Below are 18,836 nucleotides of genomic sequence, written 5' to 3'. Positions count from 1 at the left end.
CATACACTCCAAGTGAGGTTCCGGAAAGCCCGTAAGCGAAGGAAAAAAAAAACGTTTTCATGTTTAAACTTTTAATGTTTGCAACACGTCAAGTCCGAATTACGTATTGTGCTTGTTTTTGGTAAATAGCCTCTACCCAATCAGTATTCACTTTAACCCTGTAACATTACATTCATACAATAAAAAACGTAAAAGAGTAGCATTTTGAATTTTGTTTACATGTCCATATGTTAATATGAATATTAAATATGCCCTAATTTATTTATTTGTTATATGGTAAGTTCTGAAAATACTGTGGAGCTGTATTGGACAAAAGTCGGGACTTTTTTTTTTTTTTGACCATCAGTGCAAGAATTAATGACATTCAACTAATAATTTACTTAACCTTTAAATTGATTAGTATTTCACCTTATCCATCATTTAGAGTTGTTTAAATAAAACTACGAATGCACTGATTAACTGATTTGATTTATTTTGGTCTCAGTTCTGACAACAGGAAGTTGAGGAGAGGACGTGTTTTTGCGACCCCCTGTCGGTTCTTGATGACGTAGTTTGTAGGCGGCCAATTTCTGTCTATTGTGTTTATCTTGAGCTCTCCACAGTTGTGTCGTGAATGGATACAACATGACCGTTTAAGATTATTACACCTCTTTTGGACATGGACTGGAACACATCTTAAAGATTAGTTCAGCTCGGCTCAAATGTGAAAATGAACAAAGGGTGGCTCGAGCTCGAGAGTGATCCAGGTAAAGACAACTCGACAAACAACACAGCTAACGTTACCCATCGTTAGCTTCCACATACATCCAGATGGACAGGTTAGCTTTCCAAGCAGCTTGACTTATTAAGCGTAGAAAGCAACTTGAATCCAATACAAGATTGAAACACGGTTAACACGAATATGTATGTCTATTGTCAACTGTTGAGTAAGTTGATGGAGCGAGTAACCAAAGGCAAAATATGAGGATTACCGTTATTAGCTAAAATAATAACGTTAAAGTCGTCTTTCATGAGGTTTTCTGGTGTGCTCTATGTTATTTAACCATAAATAAAACATTTGATGATTTCAGGACTCTTCACTTTGCTGGTTGAAGATTTTGGTGAGTAACGATTGCACTTTTAAAATAGCTAAATCCTGTCCTGGGGGCTAATAAAGCCAATTAAAATGTATATTGTATTGTGTATTCTGTAGGTATCAAAGGTGTTCAAGTAGAGGAAATCTATGATCTTCAAAGCAAATGCCAAAGGTACGTCATTTGTAACCAACACATGTCTGTTTGGTGAACAATAGTTGCGAATAAATCAATAATGAAACTCTGGCAGATAAATCAGGTAATCCCATCCAAGCTTGTATCTGAATATACAGTGTTCGTGTTCTTATGCCCTGTTGAACTGCAGAATCAACACGTGAACAGTGTTTGACATGATTTTATTTTTTAGCCCCGTCTATGGCTTCATCTTCTTGTTCAAGTGGATTGAGGAACGTCGATCCAGGAGGAAAGTAAACACTTTGGTGGATGAGACTTCTGTCATTGACGAGGAAATTGTAAATGATATGTTCTTTGCTCATCAAGTAAGTGTTTGGCTTTGGCAGTTATTGTAGTTATTGATTAGTATTTTGATCACTGAGCAACTGATCTGTTTTTGAATTCATAAAGCCTTTAGCTGAGCATGAGCTGTCATGTTATCAGTATTAGATTAGATTAGATGTTCTTTATTGTCACCTAAGGGAAATACATTGTTTTCATTAGTACTGTCCATAATGTAAATACGATGCTCCTGAGCAACTTTCATTCATCGGCAATAATCATAAACAAACATTTAACATCACATTAGACAACAATTATTTTAGTATTTAAGTCGTTACTTTTTCATTCAATTTGCAAAACCGTGGCATTCGTACCTTATCTGGCCTCAAAGTCATTTGTGAAAGTTATTTGATTATTAGCCACAAGTATTGATTTTAAATTGTATGAAATTATGAAAAGCCAGAAAATTGTGGTACTTCTAACCAGTACATTTTTTTGTGTTTTACCTATAATGTAATATATATTGCAAAATGTGTACATTCATATCTAAAATTGAATGAAATAGTTCTGAAAATGTTTTGTCCTAATTGTAAGAAACCGTGCTGCTAAAAAAGAAGCTTGAATACAAATATATATGAAACCAAAGATCAAACTATTCAGTGTTAATGAAAGGACAGATAGTGCTGTTATATATATATATATATATATATATATATATATATATATATATATATATATATATATATATATATATATATATATATATATATATATATATATATGGAACTGTAAAAATACAGAGATTATTCAACCATACAAAGTAGAAGTCATAAGATATTTTTCTGCTTCCAGCACTTATAAATCATGTCTTGTAATGATGCCATATTCTAACTCTGACTTGTGTTTATGCTGTCATTTATGTATCTAGCTTATACCAAATTCATGTGCCACCCACGCTTTGTTGAGTGTGCTTCTGAACTGCAGTGGCGTTGAGCTCGGCACCACCCTTAGTCGCATGAAGGCTTTCACTAAAGGCTTTAGTCCAGAGGTAAGATGTTTCTCACACTCACTCATGTATCTGTGTTGTGTTAAGTGTAATTTAATCGTGTGCTTTATATTTACATTTTTATTTAAAAATCAGTCCTCAGATTTGCTTTTCCTTCGGCTGTAACGGTCTAAGAAATCCTAGGAAGTTGATAAAAACTAAATAGGTGCTGGGTGGAAACACATTAAATATAAAGAACAGACAATGAAAAAAAAAAAAAGCCCCCCAAGAGCATTTACAACTAGTTTTTGTAGCTCAAACCTAATTTTAAATCAGGAGTTTTTCATTTGTATCAACAGTCTCTCTTTCTCTCTGCATTAAAATGCAAAATACACAAAATATATATATATATATATATATATTTATTTATTTATTTATTTATTTGAGGGTAACAGATCACATCTCTCTCCCTCCTGCTCACCCACTGTCATGTTTACATTTTATGTATTTTTCAGAGTAAAGGTTACGCAATAGGAAATGCCCCAGAGCTGGCCAGAGCACATAACAGCCACGCCAGGTAGGTTACAGTCAGTGGTTCCTTTTTAACAATTTCACATCTCTTTGAAAAATTAATCCTATTTGATTGGTTGACGACACTGTGAGAGATGTCCGGCTTTGTACATTCATCAGTTTCTAAAGCTCTCTTTCCGTGTTTCTATGGAGACCGGAGCCCAGGCACCTGCCGGAGAAACAGAATGGGATCAGTGCAGTGCGAACTATGGAGGCCTTCCACTTTGTGAGCTATGTGCCCATCAAAGACCGCCTCTTTGAGCTCGACGGACTCAAGGCTTACCCCATTGACCACGGTATGAGAAACACAGTCCTGTTCTTTTCACACTGATTTGTAGCATTTTGGCTGGCATCGAAGCACTAAAGGTTTGCATAAAGGCTGAGCATATGTCGACAAGAGGTTTGTGTTGAATTCAAGAGTTCACCTATTGTTATTTATGTTTTATCATTGTTAGAAGCAGCTTTTATCCAGTGTGTGCCCTGAAATCTGGCCTCATTCATATTGTTATGGGATTCCTTGTTATGACAAATTTGCTATGAATTGCATTAACGCATAAATAAAGTATAATATTTGACTGTATTTCAGGGCCTTGGGGTGAGGAGGAGGAATGGACCGATAAAGCTCGGCGGGTGATCATGGAGAGGATCGGACTGGCCACTGCCGGGTGAGTCCTGAACCAGTTAGCTCACGCAGCGATAATTCACCTCCTTCTTCTTCTTCTTCTCACGCTGTTGCTCTGCTCTTTCTCAGTGAGCCGTACCATGACATTCGCTTCAACCTCATGGCAGTGGTGCCTGACCGCAGGATGAAGTACGAGTCCAAACTGGAAATTCTAAAGAGGAATCGACAGACTGTTCTGGAGGGTCTACAGAAGGTCAGGAACTACTAGATATTTCCTCACACGAAATAGAATACAAATAGATGAATTGTTGTGACCTTTGCTGCAGCATGTCATAGTTGACACTTGTTTTGATGTCCTCATGAGGTATTGCTTATAATTGTTTATGCTAAGCCTCTTTTATAGTATGAGATATAAGATAACGTGATGGGGACGATATTCAGCCGAGCAGGATCTCCTGAGTGACGTCTACTGACATTGGTGAATATGTTGTAAAATATCTTTTGTATGTTGTCATGCCTTCAGATGATCCGGCTCACTCAGCCCGAGCTTGTCCACGACAAGAAGCAGCAGGAGTCTTCCTCCGTTGATGATAACACCACTGCCATCAAGAAAGAGGCAGATGCGGAGCCAGTTACATCCGTAACAGGTACTTAAGTTGGCTTTATTTCCCCGGCCTTTGTTCAAATACATCTTGTAAACATTCTACTGAAATACACCGACTCTCACATTCGATTCAGTGGACGAGTCAGGAGATCAGTCCAAGGATGCCCCTAGCCCCTCAGGAAACGCTAAGGTCATGGGCAAACCACCAGTCCCCACAGGAGGAGGTCCCCAGCAAGTCACCACTCCCAACCCCATCGTTCCGCGGCTGCCTGCCTTCCTGGACAACCACAACTATGCCAAGTCTCCAATGCAGGTAAGAGCAGAAGTAAAGGTCCTGGCTAGTCTGTGTGTTCTGCAGTTTCTTCACCAATTTTGGCCTGAACGGATCTTTGTCAGAGGATTTGGTTGTATTGTACAAAATGCAATCCCACTATACTGTTAACTAAAAGCCTCTTTGTATGATGTTTTTCTCTGTTCCTGTTGTTGAGGCAGCTTCAATTTAAAGTCATGTTAGTTGCTGCAGAAAAAAGGATGATGTGGAGTTTTACAAAAGATTCTCTGATTAACAGGAAGAGGAGGATCTTGCTGCTAGAGTTGGACGCTCTCGAGGGGCAGGGCCGGCCAAACCCCAATACTCTGACGATGAAGATGAGGATGAGGAGGAGGAGGAGGAAGTCACTGGTTCCGCAGGCACATCCAACAGGTTAGCATTGTAATGAATATATACGTGTATTTTATTTCTATGTTTATGACCTGACTGAAGGAAGCTAAAGCTCTTTAGATTCTTTAGAATCTTTTTAGATTTTGCTCTTGTTTTTGAATTTGTCGTCATTTAGGTTTAGACGGAAGGCAAGTCTGCGATCACGACCAGGGCGGACAGGGACTGGAATGGAGAGCCAGATTGCCCTCACTGTATTGGCTGAGAAACTGAAGAAGGAAGCCCAAAAGAAAGATGCCCTAAATACACCCCTTTCTGTACGCACAGAAGGGCGCACAGGAGGCATTTGCATCACATCTGCTTCACAGCCCTCCCCCACACCCAGCAACGAAAGCACCGACACGGCCTCTGAGATTGGCAGCGCCTTCAACTCCCCGCTACGCTCCCCCGCACGCTCCCAGGCTGCCACGCGGCCATCCAGTCCAGTGGCATCCCATCTGTCTCGTGTGCTGTTTGGAGAAGATGAGATGCTCAGGCTAGACTCCAGACATAACCGCGCCGTAAGAGAACTGGGTCCCTCTGTCAGCGCAGCCTTGTTGCACCTGCAGGAGGATGGAGTCATCTATGCTCTCCCTCCATCTGGTGAGTGCAAGAGGTCCTTACTATAGTCCGTGTTATATACAAAGGTGATTTTAAAAGTCTCTGTTGAAGCGAGCATTTTAGTCTATCCCTTGATAACAGTCAGAGAATATTAATCATCATAGACAATGGGTGTAAACAGGACCTTTAATCAGAATAACATACACTATTGTTATTAATGGATTGTCTGAGTCTAGCTCATTTTCATAGATCGCTACTTTATCTCTCCTCTGTATCGGTAGATTTGGCTGCTGATGGCACAAAGCGGCCTTGCACTCTCGAGAAGATAAAAGGCAACGAAAAAGCCGACCTCTCGGCAGCAGAAAAGGAAGCCGTGAATGAGGGAGACGAGGGACCGTCCGTGGAGATGAAACAAGAGGAGAGCAAAGATGGAGCAGAGGTGAAGCCTAGCAAGGAAAAGTCCAATGCTACGGAAACTACGGCAGACAGCAAGCCCCCTGGGGAGAAGTACTCTCCAAAAGTAAGTCCAAGGATTTCCTCGCGTTATAACTGTAATATGTACCTTGCTATTTGTATCAGCCTGCCAATATGTTTTTTTGACGTCACATTAGTCTCACATTTCTTCCTTGTGCTGCCAATACGGAAGTTGTTTATAAAGCTGTATACTATAAAGGTATATTAAACAACAAACACACTGAGCGGTTCATCTTTTTCCGTCTCTTGCAGGAGCTGCTTGCACTGCTCAAGTGTGTGGAGGCCGACATTGCCAATTATGAGGTGTATCTAAAGGAGGAAGTAGAAAAGAGAAAGAAATACAAAGTAGGTTTTGTTTACCTGGAACCAATCCAATTTTTGGTGAGTGAGACATTGTTTTTGTTGGCTTTTAATCAAAAATGTGATTTCATTTGATCAGATCGATGATCAGAGGAGGACCCATAATTACGATGAGTTCATCTGCACCTTTATATCAATGCTGGCCCAAGAAGGTAAATCTCTCTCTCTCTCTTTACTCTTTCCATTAGAAAATACATTTAAACCTTTTAAAGTTCCACTTATATTCCTGGGTTCTTTGTGATGGATCATCAGTGCCCAAATGTTTCATACCTCTCCATTCACATCACATCATATTTATGTGATATTGTTGTAAAACACATACAGGGCCACCTTTTTCCTCTTTACCAGCTTAACACACAAAATACAACAGGCATTTGTATGCATGTCCCTCCTAAAAAGTAGAAATAAAAGACCAAAAATAAATACCATTTTATCCACCACACATTTGTACAATCCTAGTTACATGCTAAAATCTGTTGTTGTTGTTGTTGTTGTAATTTCTTTGCTCCTTCACTCACTCTGACTGGGTATCTTCTTCAGGCATGTTGGCCAGCCTTGTGGAGCAAAACATCTCCGTGCGTCGCCGTCAGGGAGTGAGCATCGGCCGGTTGCACAAACAGAGGAAGCCCGATCGCAGGAAACGCTCCCGACCGTACAAAGCCAAGCGCCAGTAACTTCAAACAATCACGACTTCTGTAAGAAACCAAGCAATCACCACAGAGAAAATTAAATGAACGCAATCCTGAACCTCTGTTCTAACGGCAGTCTAGGGTTGTATTTTAGTCTGAGCCTCCTCTCCTTCATGAAATCGACCATGTGTTTGGTTAGTTCTTATCATTTATGTATATATGTACTACCATTTTAGTCTCAATGTAAATTTTCTTCTTTCTTGTGCCACTGCTATTGACTGTTTGTAAATATGAAAAAAGGCATGCGCCCAATGGTGTGTTGAATGCTTTTTTTTTATCTGGCAAAGCATTCATTATTATTGAAAGACCTCCTCTACAGTCTTATGGTTAGTTTAGTATGTCAATAAATATTCAATTTGGTAACAATAAGTTGATATTTTCTCAACTGCATCCCTTACCCATGTTTTTATGGTGCCAATGAAGTATTGAGTGTTCTGACAAAAGAAGGTGTTTTATTCCTCTATAGCATTTCAGTTATAATCTCTTCACTGTTGGGAATTCACCTTGTAACATAAAAAAAAACATCTTTTAATCACACTCTTGAATGTTTTTTCAACAAAGGGTCTCTTGCTGTGTATGAATATCTTTTTGAGGTCCGGCAAATGAAAAACACGCTGTTATTTTTGTTATTTTTGTACTTGAAATGGATCTCAAAGTGAGTGAATATTAAGTTGGATGTGTGATCTTGTCTGTTTTTGTACATATGTAACTGTTAATTGGCTCATCACTGAGTTCAGTTGTTCTGTGTGCTTGCCGATTCATACTACAATAAAGTCAATAAAATGCCTTGCTATAATCAAGATTTCACTCTTTTATTTTTTTAATGGTGGGTCTAGAATGGTTGATCCAGGATTACAGTATTTTATATTTTTGTAGGCTTCCCCCTCATAGTACAACAACATGTTTACCAATGTTGTTAATGTGGTTACAAATCTTAGTAGGTATTCAAGATTAGGTTTATTAGATCTAAGTGTTTTATTGTAGTGACAGTTGGTGTACACTAGGGAGAGCAATCCTTCAGGAGCGAGTGGGACCATCTCAGAATCATCTCCTCTACTACGCTGTAAAGAGAGATGGTTCACATTAAGATGGACTGCAGAGGGACTGTTGTGGCACCATGGCTGTGGTATATTTTGTATTCTTAGTGTGTTTGTACTGGTGTTATTTTATAATAATTATTATATATTTTCCAGAACAATTTCACTTTTTCTCTTCCAACAGTATTTTTTTGTTTTATTTGTAGTAAAATACTGTAGACCTATAGTTCATTTTTTTTCGGAATGAAATAACATTTTCACATCAACCAAATTAGTAAACAGTCTTGTCACATATAACATAATTTACCACTAGTCAAAACCATCAAATTTAACATGAATTTTTGATTCTCTCTTGCCATGAAGTTGTTTATTTTATTTTCCATCTGACACTGTCAGTCTTTACCACACGTTTGAGCACTAATATGATCAGACTGGTCGAGTACACATTAGAAAATACCCCTCACCCACACAGTTGTACATGCTGTAGTGTTATGTCACCACTGTTTGCCTGTGATTTGGTTTAGAGACACAGACCAAGATCTGTGGGTTTAGGAATATTAGATCTGCAACTAGCAGTTATTTTCATTATGAATTAATCAATTTTCACTTTTCTCAATTAGTTGTTCATTCAATTGGTTGAAACTACATCAGATAATGATTTTTTTGGTAAATGGCCACCATTTTTATAATTTCCCAAAGCCCTAGCTGCTGATCAAGAGTCCAAACAGCAAAAAGTATTTAGTTAAAAATTGTAAAAGACCAGAAAATTAGCAGTATATTTAAAAGCTGGAACCAAAATGTATTGGCCTCTTTGCTTAAATTACTTATATGATTATCCCAATCGATTATCAAGATAGTTGCTGATTAATTGTCCAATAGATTAGGCGAGTAATAGTCTTAGCTTTACATCATTTTGTAATTAAATAATGAGTAAGCACAAATTATTTGTAGTGTACTGTGGACCTCTTTCAGGCTCACAGGAACATAAATGCAAAATATGGACAAACATAACATTTCAAACAAATCATGTGTGATGTTGCTGGTCATTTAGGTTTATGGTCTGTGAGGGACAGACGTGGATTAAATCAGGGAGGTCCCAGTGGTCTCCAGTGAGAGGGCTCAGAGCTATTTGCGTGGTTACTTGAGATAACCGAGCCTCGTGAACGCGCACGTACGAGCCACTCGAGTTCCCACCCATTGCGTCAGCGCGCTCCCTCACCCTCTCCGTCAGCGCGCGTGCTCCGTGCGGGATGCTGAATTGTAGGTGATGATGGCGGAAGGGGAGCAGCGCTGAGTTTCATCTGAGTTTTTACCACAGCTGTAGAACCACCTACAACATCGTTTCTCTCCGTCGAGACCTATCCCGAGGCGATGGGGAACGAGGCCAGCATGGAAGGGGAGGGACAGGCGGGACAGCCCGGCCCCGCCGTCCCTGCAGCGGGGGCTCCGGCTTCCATTTCAGCACCACCGGACTCTGGACAGCTCATCAAGCCGAGCAATGGAGCGCCAGCCGGAGGAAGTGGGGCTGGACCCGGGCCGGGGATTAACAGGTAGCCGCTATAGCTAGGACGCTTCTCCGCCAAACTGTGGAGAGAAACCGGGGAAGGCTACACGGCAGCGTGGCGTGTAGGCTACGGTACATCTGTACGATGTGGAGCGTAGATAGGCTTTAGGATCAACCGACTGCGTGGAGATAGACCTGAATGGGTGCTTAATTATTTATTTCAATATCCCTGTCAACACAATTCACCACCCCGTTTGAGACCCATTTCTGCTTCTTGACAGCACCACCCTTTTTACTCAACGTCTATTTGGGTCGAAGTCACATTTCGTAACGCAATGCTTTCGATGTAGAATCAATAGTACGTGAATACAGCTTCGAAACGCTTCAGTGGGGATTTCTACGCCCGTTTTCACGGTGTCTGTCCTCGGGCATCAGCAGCTAAGTAACATGAATGAATGAGCGAAATTTTCCTCCTCGTAGTGAGGCACTGCCAAGTAAATATGAATACTTCGGATTGGGTCTCGCAGATATTAATGTGCCTCCTATAGCTTCAGGTGATAAATAAATTAGAAAATGTAAATGATGCAAAGTGCAGCTGCATCTCATGTTGAATGGCTCTCTCGGTTCCATTACGGGTTGATTTCCTGAACATGCCTCGACATGAAAACCGGCAAATGAAAAGTCATTCTAATAAATCACCTTCCTGCTGGTGTGGATTGTTGTATAGGGGGACAATGCTGCCGTCAGACGGCGTCACATGTGAGCGCAGGACCGTAACGCATATGTGCCATATAGCTGCCTCACTCATCACATGTCAAACCAAATCAATATGCAGCCAGTGGGAATTGTTTTCCACCACTACCACTACCACTATACCACTACACAGCACAGAAAAAGAGGTAATTTCTTCAGGGAGAGTGGTGTTGCATCTCACCATAAAAAATAAAAAAAATCCAGACACTGAGCTCAGACACATGAACAGTTATGGTAGCCTTACATAACAGTATTATATTATTTTTGGCATTGCATATGAAAACTCGATTGTTGTGCTATTAGAAGGCAAAATAATCAGATACATATATTAGCCTTTACCTAAATCCAGCCCAGATTCATTAGTGTTTAACCACATGTATAGCCTGTAGGCCTCGGTCTGTGTGTGGGAGGGATTACCCTTCCAACTAGATCTGATATTGCCTTAATTACACAGTTCAACAGTTGCAAACCTGAATACGCACATGCAGAGGCACAGCTGTGTCTTGGACGTGTCACACCTGCTTACAGTCTCTCTGTACTTGCCATTTTAGCTTACCAACCAAGAAGATGTATATGGTCATTCATGATTCATTCAATTCTAAAATTCAAGCCGGTTCTTTGAAAAGTCTGTCTTGCCTGATTCACGTCATTACACACAATGATTGTAAGGTGTAGTGTGGAGCTGTATGTACGTGTTCTGCCACTGTAACTAGAACATGGTATAGGCCTACCTCTGACCATGTTGAGCCCTGTCTGTGTTTCTATTTATATGTTTTATATTGACTGTGGGGCAGGTTTAACGGCTCCTATGTAACCTTGTGATTCTTTCATATCTAGTTTTCTCTCTGCTATCCACCGTGATGTGTCTCATAATGGGATGTAGAGTGCTGAGAGAGAGAGAGAGGGTGAGAGAGAGAGAGAGAGAGAGAGAGAGAGAGAGAGAGAGAAGTATAGAGAGAGAGAGTATATCATATGGCTGATTAAAATGGGTTTCTTAAGATCAGGGCCCCCACATTCAGTCTGAATCTTCCCTTAAAATACTCTTCCACAAAGAAGTTGTGAGAGTGTAAGAAACAAAGAGACAGTGGCTGTGTTGAGACTGTAGATAGGAGACTTTCATCCTAATTAAAATGAGTTGCAGCATTTTATGAATTTGCCAATTAATATAAATGGGCACATAATATACTAAACATAAATTCATTGCTGTCAAAGAGCTAAGTCTGAGCCCAGGAATCCATGTAGCTATGGGAGTCACCCTTCATCTCCACAAAGCACCACAATAGTTCTTTTCGGCATTTACCAGAACAGCTATGACTAAGTGCACAGTCATCCTGACTTGATGACCATAACTGAGAAGCCTTGGCAATTGTAAAAAAGACTTCCTTGTGTTGAACGCGTGGTCCAGATATGTTCTGTGTTTGCAACAATGTTCATCTCACTGTTTTCTGTCTAACAACCACATTAGTGAAGGGCTGCACTTGTTCCTTCATGTAAGAGCATATGTTATGAAGTGCTGAGAGCTACTTGACTCAGTCTTTTCAAACTATGTAAATCATTAAGCAATGTAAATCCAAATAAATCAAAAGTCCATTACAAACCTGAACAAAGCTATATTCATAAAACCCATGAACACGATGGATACGGTCATGTTCTTCTGAGACAAAGTGTGCACACAGTATGCCCTCATAATTAATTTACCTTCATGAAAGCACTGTTCACTGTGCAGCCGACACACACCAAAGGGTTATCACAACTCAAACAAATAATACAAAAGCCGTTCTTATTATTATTTATAACATATAACAGCCATGGGCTTGAGACAATGAATGGCTACCTCTGAGTCATTGACGGTGTAGCATTGTTGTCCAAAAAGTGACGTTACTCTTTCATTTAAACACTTGTGAATTATTATCTCTGCCACGAGGATAATGCGATTGGTTGTGTATGTGTGCGTCCGTGAGTGAGTGAGTGAGTGAGTGAGTGAGTGAATGTGCACTACTGTGTCCTTCCATTCTGCTGCAGCAAAATGCATAATATTTTGGGTGGCCAGTTGTAGCCGCATGCGTGTACATTATATGTAGGTGGTTAAGCTGACTAAACCAGTACAACATATTCTCCTCAGTACGTTGCATTATCTCAGACTGTACGGCCCATCGCAAATATACTGTGACTAAACTATGACTAAGCTGAACTCTGCTCAACTTTCATTTACCACTCTGCGTATTTTGGCAGAACCAACACTGTGTTTGATGACTTAGAGGCAGACACATTGGTGCACCTAACCCCGGTTTGAGACACAGAGCTAAGCAAATTATTTTCTCGAAAATACATACCCGACAATCTTTAAAAACACTTACCACTGTTCTGAATGTATTTAGAACTCCTCAAAGACTCTTTCAATCCTCCGGATGAAGAACACATGTTGTCTGCTGCATGATAAAAAAGATCTTTGACTCGTTTCTCAAGTTGCGACTAATTCAGGCCAAATAATACAAATTACATATTTACTCTTTTTGTAAATCACAATCAAAATATGAATTCGTTATTCTGTATGAAAATGCAAAGAGATCAGAAAGAGACGTCAATATAGCAATGTAAAAGGAAGGTTTTCATTCTGGCTACCATCTCTATTTTGACTATTTTAACTCAGGAAACAGATTAAAAATCTTTCTTTAGGTGCAGCGGACACAATATTTTTTATTCAGATGGTTTGAAAACTCTCTGAAGTTTGTGGAAATACCTTCAGAACAGCGGTTAGTGTTGTTAAGCGACCTTCTGTGTTTTTAAAAGATCACCAGGTATGTATTTTTATGAAATCAAATGCTTAGCTCCGTGACTTGAATATATCGGCAATACACACAAGGCATTAACTGGGGCTATAGTGCAGCCTGCCATTCATCTGAATGACACTCAAACAATAACCATAAAACAAGGCATAGCCGTAACACACACTGCATTGTTTGAAGGCCACTTGTTGTGATTTTGATGTAGTCGGCTTCATCTGACAAGAGTTTTCTAATGTGACGCACTGCAGGTGGGGGATTTCAAATTTCAGCACTACAGCTCCTGCAAATACATTTGACCACCATGATGGGGACGACAGTGTCTCTGCAGGAATCTCTCCCTCGTCCATGTCTCGACTGCTCATCAATTATGTTTTGAGGGCCTAGCAAGCTTGCCTGATACTAAATGATGAAACGGCTGCAAATAATGGATATAAGAAGCGCCATGGCCTGTAACACTGCTACCTCTGTCAGAGACTGTAATAATTAGTTTCGTGAATAGTGTAACAGCCCTGACGTGAGTCGATTTGTCACAGCCTCTGACACAGGTTTGGCTAATTGAAAAACAACAAAAAATCATTACATTTGTGTATTTTTCATTTAGTGGGAATGCAGCACAAAGTAACTCTTTGCTGCTAACAACATCAACCAAAACTGCTTCTTTAAAAGGATGCATTTGTCATCATTTGTGACAGACATCTCTTGAATGTCCTCTTTGTCCTACTTTCACCCCAGCAGCTGATAAAAAGCACTTGGACACATTAAAGCTCTTGTCCAACAAGCAAGGTGTCCAGCAGCCGCAGCATGACACAGTTAAATCCGGCTGAAATCTGAAATTAAAAAGTTGAAAGTATTTCCTTCTGGGAAAAAAATCATAATCGCGTTCCATTTTACTTCCAAAAAGTCAGTAGTCGCTGACATTCCTGAAACCTTTGTGAAGACAGAAGAGTTGTTTAATTTATGCTACGCTTGCCTTTAACATGCTTTTGGCCATCATGAACACATTGTGCATTCAAACATGTTAAAGTGTGATGTATCCACTCTCTCTTTGGTTTGACCTTTAAATATTACTAAATGGACGACACACGATAGGTTTCACTGAGAAGCCCGAGGTAACTACTTTCATTTCCAGTGGACAGAGGAACAAATCAATGAGAAACATATAGAATCTCCATTAAAGGGACACTGATACAGATATTCTGTGTCGGGCTGAAATTAAGAACCCGTTTTATTTTCTACTGTTCCAAGCTACATATTTGACACGTTAGAAGTCAGTGTGAGGTCATTTTATTTTAAATTGGAAAGAGACTAGATGTTAATTGTTCTGTTAACCCTTTCGAAGTAATGTAATGAGTCGGCACCTTGTTCCAGTTAATACTTTGATTTATGCTCTGGTGGTGCAACACTGCTGGAGGAAGCTGGGTAAACGGGCACACAGTTGGCTGCTGAGATGTTACTGAACTTACCTTTGATTCGATGTGTCCTCATTCTGGATTCAAATTGAAAATGGATTTGAAGATTACATTTTGACCAAAGTTGTTGAGTCAGGAACCAGAGAGGCTCTGATGCTTCCACACATTCGTGGGTTTCTGTTATTGATTAAAGCTGCCATTCATACATTTTCTTTAATTACCCAATCGTTAGTATTTCGATCTGTTTGATGGATTATCCTAGAACTACTTTCTCTGGTTTGAGACACTCTGCGGACTCCACTTTGTGCTCGTTACAACACAACTCAGGTATATACGCTATCTTTTAAAGGAAAACGTTTCACATACACTGATTCATAAGATAAGATTGATACGACTCTTCTCATCTAAATCGCTGCAAGACAGAGAATAAGCTTATCTCCCAAAATGTTACTAAAATGAACTATTCCTTCAAGTGACACTGGGATATTGTTTTGCAGGAAGCTCCCATTACAAAAGAATGGCAGCTTACAACCCCTTCACTATTTGTGATAAAGTAAGCAATCTGTACCGGTTTAGACACAAATCCTCAAGTTGTTCTCAGTGGACTCCCATTATGGATGAGAATATCTAAAGGAATCTTTTGAAAAGGTGTCTCTTTGCATAAATCACAAGAGACTCCACATGGGTATCTTTGCCATTCAAGTGATGATTATTATGTGAAACTGCCTTCTGTCTTGTGAGAACACCGGGAGGATTTAGACTGCACTTGTCCACTCTGTGTATCAGTGGTCAGTAGCTTTAACAATATCCTCAAAAGTCCAATTTAGCCTCGAACAGAGTGAGAGCGGTGGTCAGCCCACTGGCAGGATTGTGTTTAATTTCAAATGTTACAGTCCAGTGATGGTTTGAAAAGTGCAGGTTTTTCCTGATGGGCTCAGGACGGTGAACACAGGACTCCTGAGGGGGAGTGGAACAAGGTCGGAGTAGTGCAGCAGCTCAATTAATGGGCTAGGACTCATAAATGCTAACATGCTCTATTTTCTTTCTTTCTTTCCTCCCTTTATTTCCACCGTTCTCTCACTGAGAGCTGCTGCTGAGTCTTTGAAGATGACGGGCATGACAAAACAAGGTCTAAGTTGTTATGACAGAGGAAATCCTCCATTCCTATTTAACTATTGACACCAATCCCTGAGGGCCGGAATGAGCAAGAAAACCAAAAGTTTACAATGCTGTTGTCTGATACACTGCATTTGTTCCACCCTAAACACGTTGCTGAGGCCAGAACAGAACAGCTTCAAAGAGTGAAAACCAGCCACAAGGAGCCCTTCACAGAAACCGATAGAGGCAATATAAAATATTCAACATATGCCTCTCTGTTGGCCAAGGTTTTGAGTAGTCTGATATCACACTATGAACAACAATAACATCTTTTAATGGCATGTGGACCATGTGCATCTCACAGCTGAAGGCTTCCAAAATATACCACTCAAGCAAAAGAACAGCTCCATCTTGAAATTGAGCAGAGATCACTGGTATAAAACCAGTGTGTGACAAATTGTTTCTGCTGGGAGGCAAATGTTGTCAGCGTTAACTACAGAGAAATGTGTCTTACCAATTGCCATCCACCTCTGTGTTCTCTTTATCATCTCTATCAGACCACCTCCGTCAGACCCGGGACCTAAAGGAGTCCAGAGTGGTCACGGGACAGGGGACAGGTTGGCCTCCCACGAAACCCGACAGCATGCTGCGCCTCAAGGAGAGCAGGGCCAGGGTCATGTGGCCAGGAAGAGTCTGCATGTGGATGTGGGAAGCAGCAGGACTGGGAGGTCCCCCTCCGTGTCCCCGGACCGAGGCAGTGTCCCCACGTCCCCTTACTCTGTGCCACAAATTGCACCCATGCCCAGCAGCAAACTGTGCCCCGTCTGCAAAACCACCGACCTGATGGGCACCGGGGACGACAAGCCTAACTTCAACACCTGCACACAGTGCTGCTCCATGGTGTGCACCCAGTGTGGCTTCAACCCCAACCCTCATCTCACAGAGGTAAGCAGTGCGTTTTTAACAATACCAGTGTTGTACTTTCATGATAGGGACATTTTTCTATTTTCCCCCAGTTCCGTAGTAGTTTACTCAACAACCAACCTAATACATACATATAGTAGACATGGTATGTATGGGAAGTCACCACTGTCACTCTGCCCTCAATTACAAAACCAGTCAACATCTGCCATTGTGCATTCACACGGAAAACTAAAACATCTAAAACACAGAATGGTAAAAAAAAAAAAAAAAAAGACAAAATAAGCTGTCGTACAATCGACTGCACAAACAGATTCAGAATGAATTCAAGCATACAGTATTATAGACTGCCTGAAGGCTAAAGAGAAGAGAGGCAGTCGGGTCGCTGTGTGACGTTTAGTTACTAAGCACATGCTTTTTTGAATGAATCGCACAATAAAATGTAAATATTTTACAAACCTATCCACAGACAACAGGGATATTCTTCAAAGGCCTTGGAATTGTGATCAGGCTTCAAAATCCTTCTTCAGAATAGGATGAACCGTCTTTGTCCCTTCAGGTATATTTAGTAAACACGATTTCCCCAGTGTGGAGCTATACGTATGGAATCATATATGCATATTGACGGCTGTTTCATTCTTGCAGTTTCTGTACAACAGCTCTACCTATTCATAGCATCCATAGCGGGTGGTGGTGAGGGAGGTGGTATATGTGAATACCAGTGTATCAGTGCATACCATATATATGCAGCGTCTTCATAAAGCATATCAACAGGAATACGTTTAAACATTTTGATCAAAGTGGGTGATTCAGGTACTTCATTTTGGTTTTCTTTGTCCTGTGGTAATTATTTCTCATTGACATTTGTGAGTCATGTCGTTGACGACTACTATTGTAGTCAAGTCGGCTGTGACCGGCCTGCAGGCTGGATTGCACCAACTGAAACTGCGCAAGGATGTAAATTAGATGCGCGGCTGATTGAGAGCTGTGAACTTCCTAATTCTGGCCATTGTTCGCCTTGATTGATGAAGTGTTTAATGATTAATGGGCTCATGATCTTTCATCCCCAAAGACCTGCTTATCACACAATTCTCTGCCCAGTAACATATTGGTCACTTCCTATTAGCTGTAAGGAAATCGTAGGCCCTTATCTTGAGCAAGTGCTACGTTCTTTTACAGCTGATGTTCATAGTTAATGCACACAGCACTTGAACAAAGCTCTATCCATCCTTTGTGACGGGCTCTAGCGAGCATCCAAATCATGCCCATGAGCCTCTCCTAAACAAAGCTTTTTATAACACCGCTCAACCTCTCCCCATCATTCACGATCATTCATGTGCATCTAAACAGTCATCATTCTTAACAGGTAGCTGAGAAAGCCTATTGCGTTCATCCTAAAATAAATCACTTGCCTAATTTGAATTAGTCTATGCTTCGCTGTTACTGTGAGTCAAGTGTGGCTGTGTCATCTGTCACAAAGTTTCACATCAACTCCAATGAGTCATGTTGCAAATTGCAGCCAAGATGCGATGTCAGTTAAGCTGGCCTGCAGAGCAACTGTAGGCTGAATAAATAGGATTCAGGGAGTAAATGTTTCGTTTTTTTAACTGTAGATGCGTGCATGCAAACGTTGAATACGCTCTTGCATGAGCGCATATTTGTGTGTGTAAGAAGGGAGACTCTGCGAAAGATGGAAAGAGGAAGTAGTGGGAGGTGGAAGGACTAGAAAGAAATGCGTGGACCAAAATGGAGACAGACAGAAAAGAATAGATCATGGCAGGAAGTGAAGGAGAGCATGGCAGCAAAGAGAACCACGGAGGTGGATGTTATGGGTACTTTTTAGCTCAGCCTTGGTGAGCTTGTCAGATGCTGACAAGGAGAGAGACTCTGAGGGAAAGCGCTCAGCCTCTGGAGACCTGGAAATTTACCCCCTTAACCTACTTATCATGGATTGGGCTTTTGCCTCACTGCAGCAGATCTAACACAGCCTTATCACTCATCAGTGAAATTGATGATGGCCACGTAGTTGCCGATCAAGGTGACGATAACGACGAAGACGACGATGAATGGAATCACGATTGCAGTCATCGCGAGGACAGACCCGGAACGAAACGTTCCTCCTGAGCTGGAGCAGATATTGTTATATTTGTGATGACGCGGAGACAGACTTTCAGGATTTTCTAGGATTATACTTGTTTTTGTTTGTACATCTGGTGTTTTGATGGAAACGTTACCTG

At 40.8% G+C, this 18,836-nt stretch overlaps 2 protein-coding genes across 2 annotated transcripts in view; both read left to right on the top strand.

Annotated features, from left to right (window-relative positions):
* The first annotated feature begins 539 nt into the window (after positions 1 to 539).
* bap1 (BRCA1 associated deubiquitinase 1) lies at positions 540 to 7,887 on the top strand. Its single transcript, XM_076110805.1, has 17 exons — positions 540 to 746; positions 1,071 to 1,100; positions 1,193 to 1,247; positions 1,441 to 1,573; positions 2,458 to 2,577; positions 3,030 to 3,091; positions 3,238 to 3,380; positions 3,671 to 3,749; positions 3,836 to 3,959; positions 4,230 to 4,353; positions 4,445 to 4,623; positions 4,880 to 5,013; positions 5,147 to 5,610; positions 5,850 to 6,088; positions 6,295 to 6,387; positions 6,482 to 6,554; positions 6,943 to 7,887. Exons 1-17 carry the CDS (start codon positions 710 to 712, stop codon positions 7,074 to 7,076), a joined length of 2,223 nt encoding a protein of 740 aa, XP_075966920.1. The 5' UTR covers positions 540 to 709; the 3' UTR covers positions 7,077 to 7,887.
* A 1,612-nt stretch (positions 7,888 to 9,499) lies between these two features.
* Positions 9,500 to 18,836, top strand: part of bsnb (bassoon (presynaptic cytomatrix protein) b) — a 55,078-nt gene continuing 45,741 nt past the window's right edge. The window contains 2 exon segments of the mRNA XM_076110627.1: positions 9,500 to 9,678; positions 16,236 to 16,623. Of these exon segments, the coding sequence (XP_075966742.1) occupies positions 9,500 to 9,678; positions 16,236 to 16,623 (567 nt within the window).

The sequence above is a fragment of the Anarhichas minor genome, unplaced genomic scaffold (genome assembly GCF_050575085.1).
Source record: "Anarhichas minor isolate MPS153535 unplaced genomic scaffold, ASM5057508v1 ptg000043l, whole genome shotgun sequence".
Taxonomy (NCBI): Eukaryota; Metazoa; Chordata; class Actinopteri; order Perciformes; family Anarhichadidae; genus Anarhichas; species Anarhichas minor.
The sequence above is the reverse complement of the archived record's forward strand: the minus strand, read 5'-3'. Positions and strand labels throughout refer to the sequence as shown.